General features: G+C 43.4%; 1 protein-coding gene across 1 annotated transcript; it reads right to left on the bottom strand.

Annotated features, from left to right (window-relative positions):
• Positions 1-12,643: 12,643 nt before the first annotated feature.
• On the bottom strand, positions 12,644-15,344 carry LOC308592722 (carbohydrate sulfotransferase 8-like; the record flags this gene model as incomplete). Its single annotated transcript, XM_081204405.1, has 2 exons — positions 12,644-13,582; positions 15,173-15,344. The coding sequence occupies 2 exons, from the start codon at positions 15,342-15,344 to the stop codon at positions 12,777-12,779; spliced, it is 978 nt and encodes a 325-aa protein (XP_081060531.1). The 3' UTR covers positions 12,644-12,776.
• Between the last annotated feature and the right edge of the window lie 209 nt (positions 15,345-15,553).

Raw genomic sequence — 15,553 nt, 5'->3', positions numbered from 1 at the left:
CTCATGAGGGCCAAGTGACAGTTCCACTTGGCTTGTATTCTTCCTAGCCCTCTGATGATGATCACATGGTATGGTTAATGGAGAAAGCTGTTTCTGAAGAAGTCGAAGAAAGAATGAGGTGGCGTTATGTACAGTGGTACGTCGGGTAAAGAGCTTAATTCGTTCTGGAGGTCCGTTCTTAACCTGAAAATGTTCTTAACCTGAAGCACCACTTTAGCTAATGGGGCCTCCTGCTGCCGCTCAATTTCTGTTCTCATTCTGCAGCAAAGTTCTTAACCCGAGCTACTATTTCTGGGTTAGCAGAATTTGTAACCTGAAGTGTCTGTAACCCAAGGTACCACTGTATTGAGCTGAATCCTAGAACAATAGGATCCAGAATGCAGCAGTCTGATTGGTCTGCAGGAGCCACCCAATCCAGCTCCAGGTTGAAGTGAATCAGCGACCTGATTGGCCTGCAGGAGCAGCCAATCAGGCTTCTGGAGGAGGTGAATCCACAACCTGATTGGCCTACAGGAGCAGCCCGGAATTAGCCAATCACGCGGGGCCCATTTTGTAAATGTATATATAGCTAGACATTTTGGGGAAAGTTTCATTCATTGCTACTATGAGCTGAATAAAGAGCATGAAATTCACACTCAACTCCAAGTATATTTCAGAGACAAAATGAGACAAAAATATCTGTCCAGGTATGCACTTCCCCATGTTTTGTGGGCAACGCCATTTGTACTGAGAATTTGTTTTCTGTGACCTCAAGCAGGCAGGCATGGCCCTTGGTCTTTCTGTGGGGACAGCAAACCTACCTGTAGGGTACATTCTCCAATTGCTCCAGAGAAAAGGGAACAAGGAGGAAATGAAGCCTGCTTCATCCTTCCCCAGTCTAATGCCCTCAGTACAGTGGCGTAGCGTGGGGGGTTCAGGGGGGGCCGGCCGCACCGGGCGCAACATCTGGGGGTTAGGGTTAGGGGGCGCAAATCCACGGGTTAGGGGGCGCAAATTACTTGCCTTGCCCCGGGTGCTGACAACCCACGCTACGCCACTGCCTCAGTATGTTATGGACTGCATCTCCCATCAGTCCTGACTATTGGCCATGCTGGCTGATGGAGCTTGGAGTCCAACAGCATGTGAAGGACACCAGGTTAGTGAAGTCTGTTATAGATAATGATCTGTCCTTGGATCACAGTGATGTGTAATTGTGCCATGAATGCACACATGCGAGCGTGCAGCTAGGGGCTCATGCAGTTCACAGGAATCATCACTCCCATGGTATCAGTATGGCTGCACGTGCTGAATAATGAACAGGCATTTAATCAGGCTATTTGAAGTGTTGTTAAATCAGCACCTGATTTGTTTCCATAGCTCTGCTGCACATTTCAGCAAAATGGAGTGCAATGGCATCCCCACCCCTCCCACCAGCAGTCAAAGTGGAACTAGAGCTGGATTTTCAAGTACTTTGGTGATCGTGCACATGTCTTTTGGGAAGCATCTTCATCGCTCTTCATTAATTTACATATATAATTGAGCATCATTCACTTGCTGCTGAAATATCCTTAAGTCTGATGTGATGTCCGTTTAGTAAGCAGACTTTATACACGGAAAGCTTCTATCTTTTGCTATAAGTTATCTCTTGCCCTAAACTGTGTACTGCAATGGTTGCTGAGTTGTTCATTTTACAAATCCCCATATTGACACACAAATCTTTGTCCTGGTTGGCACAGAGGACAACAGATGGATGAGAGAGAAGCTAGCACTGAGCTAGTTATGGGCTTGGGGACAGAGTAACAAAGAGGGAACAAATTAAGTTGCAATGTTTTGGAAGTTGCCTGGGCAATTCAGCTGCAATACAAATGCTAGCTTTGTTTTTCATGTGAATATAGCATAACCAGTTTGCCCTAGTTAACAGTAGGACAGCAGAGAGCTCGTAATATCTTGCAGCGCAACATTACACCCAAGGTAGGTTTTTAAAGAAATAGGGAAACATCCCATGAACGCAAGAGGAAGTGTTAAGAACTTTCACCTTGAAGGTTTTTGTTCATATTTATGAATGAAGCCTCCAAAATGGCCTTTCTCTAAATTTCTCTGAAATCATAGATGAAGGTGAATTATATCTTACTGGAATCTGTCACAGAAGGACTGCGGGCCCTCATGCACGATTAAGCAACTGAACAAGTGTAGCACCCTGCTTGTGGTTAACGCTTAGCTGGAATGAAATATTCAACGCAGCAATAGAGAAATTAAAATAATAATTTATTTGTCAGACAAATAAATGAGAGGCACAGTGGTATATGGTTACCAAGCTCTGGCCTGGCCTCCTGCCATTATGGCCAGCACTTATATTCCCTTAATCCAGCCCCCTTTGCTCCTCCTGTGGCTGCCTCTGTCCAATCAGCCTGGTTGAATTTCCTATTGGCTGATTGCTATAACCAATCCTAAAAGATACACCCATATCCTCCTGTCCTTATATGGAACACAAAGAGCTATATATTGTTACATCTATAAATGACAAATAAGTAGTAATATATCTTACATGTGTCTCAACAAGGAATCTTAATTACCAGCTCACCTCTTGCCCTCCTTGCCCTATTGCCTTCTAAAACAAATGGTTAATCTTAAATTTTTATTTTAAACATATGTCAAGGATCTTGAGTTTCACATCAACATTGAAAGATCTCCTTCATTTGAAGGTTTCTAAACAAATGCCTGACAGCTATATATCAGGACTGCTTGGATGGCGTCTTCCTGTCTGGCAGGGGGGCTAGGCTGGTGGCTGACTTAATTTCAGGATAAATACAACTCTTACAACTATATGAAATAAGAATCTAGCATTTCTTAAATCCTTTGCATAATTACATTTAAGCAAATATATTTAATACATAACATAGGTAGCCTTTTAAAAGGAATAAGGCCTTTGTAAAGTAGAAAAGGAACTCAGTAAAAAAGGAACTCAGTAAAAAACCGCTTCAAAAGAAGCCTCTTCAGTTTACACCCCCCCCTTCAGCCAGCTGCTTTTCCCATTAGCTCTTCCCAACATTTATTGCCCTCTAACTCTCTCAGTTTAAGAAAGAAACAGCTTTAAAAAGACTTCCCAAAAATGCTCTCCCAAAAATGCTCTCTTTCTGCCAGCTAGATGCTTCTCCATTTGGTCTTGGCCTTTTAACCTTAGAAAGAAGATCTGGCTCATTTTACTGGGAGGCACATTGGTATTATTTTACTATTTACTCATTCCTAATTATGTTTATCTCTGCCTTTTTTATCTTCTGTAACATGTAGGGTCAGTGTCCTCACTCTCAGTCTGTAATTCCAGCTTTTACGACTTTGAGAATTGTTTTCTGCTATAAATCAAGGGGCCCCTTGTCTAGGAGGAAAACATTGCCAAGGTTCTCTAAGCAGCTGTCTTCTGCCTGGCATGAAACTTTTGAAAATCTTTAAGCTCTCTCTTTAATATACAAGCCCTGATCAAACATTAATAAAATGCAGGCTTATGCAGGCTTATGCCTGATGCCTCACAAGCACTTCTGCTATTTTTCTGAAGTGTCCACGGAGGCACAGAGAGATGATCCATTGCTTGACATGTCTTGAATCAAGATGGGGATGAGACTAAAATCAGGATGAAAACTCCTGTTTTTCTGCCAGTTCTGAGATATGCTGTCATATGCACTCCTACATACTTAGGTTTTCAGTTTTCTTCCTGACAGTTGTAATGTATCATTTTAGGTAATTTACTGCTGGAGTTTCATATTTCATAGCTTTTTTCTTTCTAGCAGGGAAATTCCTTATAATTTAACTAAATGGTGAAAAGAAATGTATCCACAAGTACTTTGTTGCAGGGTGGTAGCAGGTTGGGTGTGTGTGTTGTTTTTTGCTCTTTGAACATACCTTTTTGATTAAAGAACAGAAACGCAAAGCCTCCATAAGCCACATTACAAATATGGCCATATGTTCATCACTTCTCTCTCTCTTTTTCCCTCAAGGAGGGTATTTCCGGGAAAGGAAGAGTGGTGTGAAAAAAACCCTGGCTTTTCTAGTTGTTTATAACAAAGTTAAAAACGATTTGCATGATAGGTGCTGGACTTGTTTGTCTGAAATTTGGCAGATTTCTTACCCAGGGAGACCTTCCTCATGACCCCAGTTTTTAAACTGATTGTACCACTAGAGGAGGGTGTGTGTTTTTTATTTTTATTGTAGGGGAAGCGCTGCACCCATCTTTGGGGATTTTAGCAGGTTTCATCTCCCCAGAAGGGGCAAGCATACCTGCAGTTTCCAACCCATTCTGGCAGAAAATAAAAAAGTTAGAGGATATATATATATATATATATATATATATATATATATATATATATTTGCTTTCGTAGATTTTCACGGGTACAGGAATGTAGGTTTTGGTGTCTTCGGGTGTCTTCCCGTGTAAGAGTTGGGGTGTCTAGGCGACGTTTCGACGAGGTCTCACTCGTCATCTTCAGGCTGGTGCTTTCGGCTTCTTGTTACTAGAACAGAGCAGGATCTCAGTGTTTGAGTTCCTATAAATACTGTTGAGGGGGTGTGGTGTATAGCCTCCAACGTTCTGGGCAGAGAGGAAGTTCCTAGGTTAATGTGCCTTTTCTTCTTTTGTTCATTAATTACTTGAGAGATATCTTGAGTGATTACTTGAGTGATATTCTGGTTACCACTTAGGAGGGTCATTAGGTGTGGATTAGTTGCTAAAGCTTTCGTGTCTTGACCTCTTGACCTTGTGAAGAGTTTTTCTGAGAAGATGGCTGTACTGCACTTAGTTGTGCTCTGGCTTGGCTTCGTGTATAGGGGCGAGCTGTGGTTTTGTGCCCTGTGCCAGCCAGATCTGTGTAGGGATCCCTACACAGATCTGGCTGGCACAGGGCACAAAACCACAGCTCGCCCCTATACACGAAGCCAAGCCAGAGCACAACTAAGTGCAGTACAGCCATCTTCTCAGAAAAACTCTTTACAAGGTCAAGAGGTCAAGACACGAAAGCTTTAGCAACTAATCCACACCTAATGACCCTCCTAAGTGGTAACCAGAATATCACTCAAGTAATCACTCAAGATATCCCTCAAGTAATTAATGAACAAAAGAAGAAAAGGCACATTAACCTAGGAACTTCCTCTCTGCCCAGAACGTTGGAGGCTATACACCACACCCCCTCAACAGTATTTATAGGAACTCAAACACTGAGATCCTGCTCTGTTCTAGTAACAAGAAGCCGAAAGCACCAGCCTGAAGATGACGAGTGAGACCTCGTCGAAACGTCGCCTAGACACCCCAACTCTTACACGGGAAGACACCCGAAGACACCAAAACCTACATATATATATATATATACACACGTTACCTACACAAAAACCTTTGTACAGATCTGCCTGAAATTTCTCAGGTTTAATTCACTCCAGGGGTTTGGTGGCTCTTTTGTCTGCAAATTTTGTTCACTTATGTGAGGAAAAAAGATTAGTATAGCCATTTTTTGAGGGGTGTGTGTTAAAATAAAACTTCAGACTTAACAGATCAGTTTTATACCTGAATAACAAATTGAAACAGAACAGCGCAGAGCAGATCTGAAACGGATTGGGTTGATTCAAAACACTGTGGACACAGATACAAGGCAAACCTTATGACTACATGCCCCTACCACATATTTCCTATTTTGCATATTATGGGATGTTATTACACATCCCTTAAGAAAATTTGGAATATAATTTAATTGATCATGGTTCTTCTAGAGGTGAGAACCTGTGTTTGTGGTAGTTCATACATATTTTTATGCAATCAGGAATTTGGAAACATAGTAGTCCATTTTGTTATTATTGTTATTTACGAGTGAAATACCCAGCATTATACTATGGGTGAAGTATGACTCTGTATATCCTAGAGACCTATGAGGTGGATTCCATGCATTTCTTTGCACTCTGTATATATATAAACTTTGCAGCGTCAGCGTCATACCCCACTCAACAGAAGCCTGGCTGCCCAGTGGACCAGTAGTGGATGGTTTTGTGTCCATGGAATCATTATTCCCAAAGGAAGTACAGTGGTACCTCGGGTTAAGTACTTAATTCCTTCCGGAGGTCTGTTCTTAACCTGAAACTGTTCTTAACTTGAAGCACCACTTTAGCTAATGGGGTCTCCCGCTGCCACTGCGCCGCCAGAGCACAATTTCTGTTCTCATCCTGAAGCAAGGTTCTTAACCTGAGGTACTATTTCTGGGTTAGCGGAGTCTGTAACCTGAAGCATATGTAACCTGAAGTGTATGTAATCCGAGGTGCCACTGTACTTTATTTTCCCAAAGGACAGATTATTAGTACAGTCGTACCTTGGATCCCAAATGCCTTGGTACTCGGACATTTTGGTTACTCACTCGGAATGAGTGTTCCGGTTTGCACACATTCTTTGGAACCCGAATATCCGGTGGGGCTTCCATGGCTTCTGATTGGCTGAAGAAGCTTCCTGCAGCCAATCAGAAGCTGAGCTTTGATTTCTGAACGTTTTGGAAGTCGAACTTACTTCCAGAATGGATTCCGTTCGACTTCCAAGGTACAACTGTAATTCAGTAATGTGGAGATGGGAAAGGAGTACAGGCAACTCCCCCATTTGCAAGGGGGTTGTGTTTCAACGAACCACACGCATCAGTGTGGTGTGTGTAAGCCCACCCCGTTTCAGGGTCCAAAACAGTGCACATGCCAGTCGTTTTGCATGTGCTGAGCACACACAAATAAAGGGTTGCCTGTACAGTAAGAGGCTATATCTGTTCCTTGTCCCATGGGTTCCCAGTTTCAAGATGACAGTCAGTCTTTGGCAAAATTCTAAACATTGACACTAATCATGTTAGGTCCCACATGACTGGATATTCCTCATAATAAAAATAGAAAACGAGAATATCTCACATATTCTATATGTGTTCATGAGGGTCTGAACTGGTAGCGAGTGACCAGGAATGAGACCTTGGGGTCAGAGTGAATCGCTCAAAGGTGTGCAGTGGAAAGGGGATTGGAAATGAAGCTGCCAATATCATGGTGCCATCATACAAATTGGCTGTGTGACCACACTTGGAGTACTTTGTACAGTTCTTGTTGCCTCACCTCAGAAAGGATATTGTAGAGCTGGGGAAGATTCCCCCAAAGGACAACCAAAATGATGGAGGGGTTGAAGGAACTCTTCTATGGGGAAAGTTTAGAGAAAGGGTGAGTAAAAGGGGTCATGAGATATAAAAATTAGGAATGGTGTGGAGAAAGTGAATAGAGAAAAGTTTTTCTAATGCAGTGGTACCTCGGGTTACATACGCTTCAGGTTACATATGCTTCAGGTTACAGACTCCGCTAACCCAGAAATAGTGCTTCAGATTAAGAACTTTGCTTCAGGATGAGAACTGAAATCGTGCAGTGGTGGCGCGGCAGCAGCAGGAGGCCCCATTAGCTAAAGTGGTGCTTCAGGTTAAGAACAGTTTCAGGTTAAATACGGACCTCCGGAACGAATTAAGTACTTAACCCGAGGTACCACTGTACTGCTGGAACATGGACATCAAATGAAGCTGATTGTTGGATGATTTGGGACAGACAAGAGTCAGTATTTACACATTCCAGAGTTGAACTGTGGAATTTTCTCCCACAAAATATAGTGATTGCTACCAACAGCGTCAAATGAGGACTAGGTAAATTTATGGAGGGTAAAGCTATCAATGATTACTTAATCACAATAGCTATGTAACCTCCAGCGCCAGAGACAGTGTGCCTCTCTGGGAATTATTACTATTACTATTTAATTGCTATACCACTTAATATATAAAAATATATATCTAAAAGGTGTACAAAAAACTGAAGCATCAATGGACAACAAAAACAAAATACAAATACACATATACATATTACATATACAAATTACATTAATGCAATGTTGCTAATCGATATAAATCAATATCAATTCATTTTCCTTCTGACCTACCCTCTCTGCCTCCAGGATCTTGTCCAGGCTCCAAACAAACTCTCAGCTCACCCATTAAAAGTCTCACAACAAGAAGAGTTCATCGAGACATCACCCTGGTCTCTCACTCTAGACTTGCTTTTTATGGTTTCGCCCCCGTATGGATTTTTTTTGTACGTGAGGTCAGACTGGTCTTATGATTGAAGCTCGTTCCACCTTCTAAGCATTCGAATGGTTTTTCAACCCTGTGTGAATTATTTCATGTGGGGTGAGATGTGCCTTGCTAATGAAGCTCTTTCCACAATCCGAGTACTGATATGATTTCTCCCCTGTCTGAACGGATCATGAAGCCTGGGCTGAAACTGAACCATATGTGGGGAGAATGTTGTTGCTCTGAGGTCCACCTTGCAGGCTTCCCACATGCATCTGGTTGGTCCCTGTGAGAAGATGCAACTGGACTAGTTGAGCCTTTGGTCTCACCTGGGGTGCTTACGTTCTAAGGCAACTTTCTCTGTTTCAAGGGGAGACTGACCTCTAGCGGCTGATACTGAGGACAGAAAATGAAGATGGAAGGAAGGGTTCACTTGGCCCAGCTGAAATCTTTCGGGCCGCGCTCCTCAAACAATTAAGCTCGAAAGGCTCTCTGTGTGTACTACCTGGACTTTGAATCAGCTTCTACTCACCACAGAACAGAAGGGGCTTCAATCCGCTGGAGATTTTGGCCACCGGATTTGGAGGAAGACAACTATTTTAGCCAATTCCCTCATTCCCATAAAATCCTCCGTTCCAACTGCCCTAGCCCTGCTGAGCAGATTTTTAGGTGGCTGCCACAAGAAAGGGAAACATGTGAAAATCACCTCTCCCTTTTGTTTGTGCCCACCCCGTGATAGATATTTACAGACAAACAGAAGCGTGTGATTTTATTGCATTTTATTGTTCAGAGTTTCCTTAGGTCATGATTCTTATTTTATTTTGGGATATTAATCGTTCGGTGGTGGACAAGTGTTTGGTGGTGGACAAGTGTTTCTTGGCTTATTTGTACAATGCCGTCACCCCTTGGCCAGGCATATAAGCAAGCAGAGATCCAGATTAATGTGGCAGGTCAAGGGTGGAAAGCTGTGGAAACACCTGGAGTACCTGGCTGAAAGGAAATGTTTCCCCTTTCAGTTTGAGGATGGTGATTTCCTTGAGCACATCATATTAGATAAAGTGCTGCTTGGCAACGTGAAACATCAGAGAGACACTCAGCTCATATTTGGTAGTATATTTCAATCATTTAATCTGCATAGGAGAGTCAAGTGCTGATGAAAAGAATGGATGATAAAAATAGGTGTAAAGATGCTCTGCTTCAACCCCACTCTTAAATTATCTCCCTCAAGCAAGATCCACTTATTCCAGATAGCATCTGGAATTGCAAGGCCTAAGGCGGGTAGGATTTCTTTTTCAAACAGCATGGATTTATCTAGCACAGAAATGAAAAATGCCACTGTAAGAATAACTGGGGTGAGCATTCACCATGAAGTCAGATTATACAGCGGCTAGCTATATTACATGAAAAACAGGTCACAAACCTGTCCATTCCACTTGTTGATAACTTTATAAACGTGATCAGATAGTAGGTGGAGATGGGACACAATGTACAGAAGACCTTACCTTGAGAAAGGGAATCTTGCAGAAATGGAATGGAACAGATCACTCACATTTAAAGTTAATCCTGCAAGAATCAAAGCTACCATCGGGTGGTGCTGTTGAAATTTAGAAAAACTTTAAATGAAAGAGCAATATCTAGCAATTAATTCTGGGGTGCTGTGCTGTTGCCTGATGTACAATAAATACACAGCATACTGAAGCCCGAAATGCCATAGATCTCTAGCTATGGGTCATATTGATAATTTTCCTGATATCTGAGAGGATTGGGCAATCCTAGTTCCAAATATCAGTGGCAAGTTTCTTTGTTTCCCATTGCTGGACACTGGTTTATTCTAAAATGTATGATCATAGCAGTTACTCTGTGTTTTCTATAGTCTATTGTCTATTAAACATTCCTAAGGGAAACTTGTCATTTCCATAAGTTTGGAGACTGGTTCGAACACAGTGTTTTTTCCACCATGAGAATGATTTCCTGGCGTTCTGGTTCCGGACTGCCTTAATGGAGACAGCTCCCATGACAGCGGGAGATCGTTGGTGAAGGAAAAACAAGGATGATTGAGGGTAATTATCCTTGCAAATTCCCCCTAGGGACAGTTTGTCTTAATACCTGGCTTTCGCTCCGGCATGGAATGGGGGGGGGCAGTGGGGAGGCACTGAATAACACTAAAAGGACTTGGAATTTGATTTAATTGGAAGTATATTTGCTCAGTTCAGTTGGACAGAAGCATGAAAGAAGTCTGTGAACTAGCTAAGGAACTGATAAGGTTCATTAATGAGTCATCTGCAGTTTGACAGACCACTCTTCTTCCCTGACTGAGAGTAAAAATGGCAAAAACAGGTTATTTATTGGGACAGAGTGACTTTTGCTGCTGTTGTTAAAGTTGCAAAACAATGAAGCATGGGACAGAGTGAGGGAGAAATTTCTGGAACAACATTATCAGCTCCGCCCAAGGCATGATGGATAAAGCAAAAACCAGGGAAAAGAGACATAATATTTTACCAGGACAAGAAGAGACACCATGGACAGAATAATTGCCACACATAGGAAGAACAAGGTTATAGTCTGAGTGCCTCTCCTGTAGCTTTATAAATCATTTAATGTGTTGCAGTTTGCCATTTAATTAATTGCAGTTGTTGCATAATGCGATAATTATTATGACGGGAATGTAATTGAAATTAGTATGATTTTGGAACGCAGAAATAAAGAAAACCAACAACCATCAACTCTAGCACGGGGCGGGGGGGACACTTTATATAAATTATATAGTTCAGTAGTTGAACGATTTGTAATTGTATTATAAATTGGTATTGTTATAATGAGGCTATTATTGGATTGTAATTGAAAACTAATAAAAATATTATTAAAAAATAAGAAAGAGAATTATTTCCGGTGGCAGAATATACATTAAAATACTGTATATCAAAATGCAAATTCACTTAGATCCTGAGTAGCATTCTCTCTCTCTCTCTCTCTCTCTCTCTCTCTCTCTCTCGTGTGTGTATTCATGTATTCCTACATACCTATAGATATTTTCTGTCAAATCCACCTCAATTTTAAATCTGACATAATCATAACAAGTTGGTGGAACAAACATGGTGTGTTTAGAATGTGGTTTTCACATTAGAGAGGAGGAATGAGGAAATAATGTTATGAAATTGACTTTGGATTAGCCTCTACTCATCATCGTTTATAAATGCTTTTCTGGGCTGTGTATATACTATATATTTAAAGCATATTCAAAGCATATTCTTTCCCTCAAAGTATTCTGAGCACTGTAGTTTCTACTCATAGAGTTCCAATTCCCAGCAACACTTAACAAACTACAGTGCCCAGAGTTCTTTGAGGGGGGGAATGCACTTTAAATGTGTTCATTTGCTGTCATCTGCAGACCAATCGATAGACTCTGGTGTAGGGCTGTAGCTCACTGATAATGTACCTGCTTTGCATTCCGAAGGTCCCAGGTATCTCTAGGGAGGGCTAGGAAAAACCCCTGTCTTCAGGGCACTTCCCGACTGTCACATTTTTTGCATGGGGTTCAGTCACCCACCGGCAAATTCAGATTGTGAGATTATAGTCGATTGGGATGCCTTGTGTAACAAACCTGTTTCCCCCAAAGGCTGGACTTTTTGCAATAAAGGCAGTGCCAGGAAAATGCACTGGAAATGCATTGTGGGGTGACACCTGCTTTGATGCAACATCATCTAACACCCCCAGGAACAAATCGGAACGAACACTCATCAAATAGCCAGCGTTATCTAAGTGCCCTGCAATTCAATCAGGATGAATGCTCAAGAAACAGGTGGTCTGGTAGTGCCCTAAAGTAGCATTTTCCAACCTTGGGCCTCCAGCTGTTTTTGGACCACAACTCCCATAATCCTCAGCTAGCAAGACCAGTGGTCAGGGATGATGGGAATTGTAATTCGAAAACAGCTGGAGGCCCAAGGTTGGGAAACACTGCCCTAAAGCACTGGAGAATACATGCTAGTTGGTGTCAGCATTGCTGAGCAAGATGCACTAGTGCAGTGTTTCCCAACCTTTTTTGGGCAAAGGCACACTTGTTTGATGAAAAAAATCTCGAGGCACACCACCATTACAGCCCCGTGACGTCAGCACGCAGCGTCACGCCGGGAGGGACGCACGAAAGTGTAAGTTTCATTTTTTTTCCCTCCCCCTTGCCAGGGAACCTCCAAGCTTTGGGGGTGGGGGGGGAGGAGGCAGCAAAGCGAGGCAGGAAGGAGAGCGCGGCTTGGCTAGGTGAGCTTTGGCAGGGGCAGGGAATGAGAGCCGCGAGGCGGGCGCTGCGGACGGAGGCGCTGCCCGCCGAGCTCGCAGGCAGCCAGGCAGGCAGACGGCGAGAGCCCCGCGCTGGGCGGCCTCTCCTCGCCGCCGCCGCCCCACCTCTCGCCGCCCAACTCGCCTGCCTCCCTCCAGGCAACATCTCGCGGCACACCAGGCAACATCTCGCGGCACACTAGTGTGCCGCGGAACAGTGGTTGGGAAACACTGCACTAGTGGTCTGATTTGGTAGGCTCCTAGTTCAGCACATATGTTATAACAATGAAAATGCCAGATCAGCCTCCCTAAAGAGGGATTTTCCAGAGACAGGGCGCCAGCCACCACAGGGACTTCCTGTTGTCTAGCAGACAGGAGACCAGAGAACCCAGAGAAGGGAACGGCGATTGAATCTTACAGCAAAGTTTTGTTTTAAAAATGAAAAGAATAATTAAAGGAAGAGAAATCAATTGAGTAAAGTTCCTTGAGCTTCTGCACTTGGTCCTTACTCAGTTTGCTGAAGTAGTTCAGAGTGATATTGTTGTTGGTCCTCTTCTCTGTACCGTACTTCTTAAAATCTGGATACTGGAGATCATCTGGTGCTCCAATTCTCCTGAGAACATGGTCAGCATCTTCTCCCAGTGTCTCGTACTTCCCCAAAATGTCATAGTGAATGTTGCAGGGATCACAGAGCATAAACATTGGCTTCCAGTGTATGTCCAAATCCTTGGGGGCGTGTTTCAAAACAAAGTCTACAAATTCCTGGAAAGTCACTGGATCGGTGGAGTTTGGGTTTCCCCTGAACAAGGTCTTGATGCTTTTTGCCACAGAGACGTAAAAAGGCTCGAAGTGCAAGAGCTTGTCTCTGTAAGCGGAAACCAATCTCTCTAGAGGATGCCTGGTGAACATCACTTTAATGCTGCTGTTCAGAAGTTTCACTTGCTGATCAGAAGGGTAAGAACTTAACCTCCTTAAGAGATGTGTTCTGTGGACTCTATCATGATCTACTTCTAAGACATCCCTGCTCAGGTTGAGTGTGAGGAGGAGAATAATTTTTTTCCAGTTGGAACAGCCCACCTTTGGCACTTCACAGTAGATAAAGTTGTGACTCTCGTCTACAAAGATCTGACTCGCAACTTGAGGGTTTGGTTTTCCTTTTGAGAAAGTATCTTTCTGGCAGATGGTGTCCAAAGAGGCTTGGCGATCTCGTTGCCTTCTCAGCCAATCTTGTTCAGGATCTACAGAAGGGAAATGTGACCTTTGACACCATGACCAGGGAGTGAAAATCAGTAACTCAAGGAGGGCCTTAAGGAGGTTAAACTGGCCTCAACCAAGGCCTTTTCAGCTTTGGCCCCAGCCTGGTGGAACGCTCTATCACAGGAGACCAGGGCGCTGTGGGACTTGATATCCTTCTGCAGGGCCTGCACGACGGAGCTGTTCTGCCTGGCCTTCAGTCTGGGCTCAGTTTGAGCCTCCCTCTATGGGACCCAGTAAGTTACCTCTGTGGCCCTTTTATCGGTTCATGTGGGACCAACATGGATAGCGGGCCCTGATGAATACTTGAGGTTCCCGACTCCTAAGGTTGTAATTCGTGGGCAGTCATTTAATTTAATTCTAATTTTTAAGCTGTATTTTAATCAATTATTTGGTTGTGTTTTAATGTATTTGATATCTGATGTTAGCCGCCCTGAGCCCGGTCTTGGCCGGGGAAGGCGGGGTGTAAATAAAAATTTACCGTAGTTTTCGCTCCATAACACGCGTTTTTTTCCTCCTAGAAAGTAAGGGGAAATGTCTGTGCTAGTTACAGAGCGAATGCTTCCCTCCTCTGTGGTTTCCAGCGGGAGAAGAGCCGCTGAATGGGGAGGAGAGAGGGACAGAGTGCCTGCTTCTTTAAAGGAGCAAAGCGGGAGGGGAGAGGAACCGCTTACACGAGTGTAAGTGGCTCCTGTCCGGTTGGCTCCTTTAAAGCAAGCAGCTCTCTTGTATCTCTCTCATCCACTCTTTTCCCGCTTTGCTGTAAATAGCAGGAAAGATTTTCAGCTAGCTGGGGGGGGGGGGAGGGAGAGAAGCAGAGCCTGCTTGCTTTAAAGGAGCAAAGTGGGAGAGGAGCCGCTTACACGAGTGTAAGCGGCTCCTGTCCGCTTCGCTCCTTTAAAGCAAAAAGCAAGCAGGCTCTCTGTCCCTCCAGCAAAGGTTTTCAGCTCGCTAAGGGGGGGGGGGAGGAGGGAGAGAAGCAGAGCCTGCTCCACGCGTGCTTCTTGTCCCTTGAGTGTTTTTCCTTCCCTCCCCACTTAAAACGTGGTTACAAAGCACAGATCCACATGGATCCTCAGGATTTTTGCACTGGGTCACCCCAAATTCACCATCAGATCACATAGCATGTCCATGGCTACAGTTTGCACCCAAAAAATCATGCACCCACTGTTGCCTGGGGCTGCAGTGGTGCAAAAACGTGGTTACAAACATGAATCCACATGGATCCTTAGGATTTTTGCATTGGGCTACCCCAAACTCACCGTCAGATCACATGTCTGTGGCCACAGCATGAACCACAAAAATCATACATCGACTGTTTCGTTTAGAATATTTTTTTCTTGTTTTCCTCCTCTAAAAATTACATGCGTGTTATGGTTGGGTGCGTGTTATCGAGCGAAAAATACGGTACTTACTTACTTACTTACTATTAAGAGTTTTGATCCATTTTCAACATTGTTATCCTGCCATTCTATAGGAAAATTTAAACCATGTAATAGAAAATCAGAACAACAAAACTAAGCATAACCATCCAATATTCTGCTGTTTAAATATCTGGCAATCCTCACTCTTACCTCTTATTTCTGTCTGCCAACTATAGAGCGTCTGAAGAAGAAAAGCGCCAAGCAGACTACTGAGGAAGAGAATGAACAACTTTTCAAGCAGGTTCTTCATAATGTTTTCCCAACAAGCCAAAGGCTGTATAGCCTTTATGATGAACTCTAGGCAAACATAAATAGCAAACATTGTTACCGTTCGTTGAACCAAGAAATTAGCAACTGGTATAAAACACTTGCATTTTCCTGCATTAACCAAAGTTTGTCCCTAAGAGATACTGCTGTATCTTTAGAGCAGGCATCCCCAAACTCAGCCCTTCAGATGTTTTGGGACTACAATTCCCATCATCCCTGACCACTGGTCCTGTTAGCTTGGGAATTGTAGTCCCGAAAAATCTG

This window comes from Podarcis bocagei (genome assembly GCF_964188305.1).
Source record: "Podarcis bocagei genome assembly, chromosome: 1".
Lineage (NCBI taxonomy): Eukaryota > Metazoa > Chordata > Lepidosauria > Squamata > Lacertidae > Podarcis > Podarcis bocagei.
Note: the sequence above shows the minus strand (reverse complement) of the source record. Positions and strands in the feature narration are given on the sequence as shown.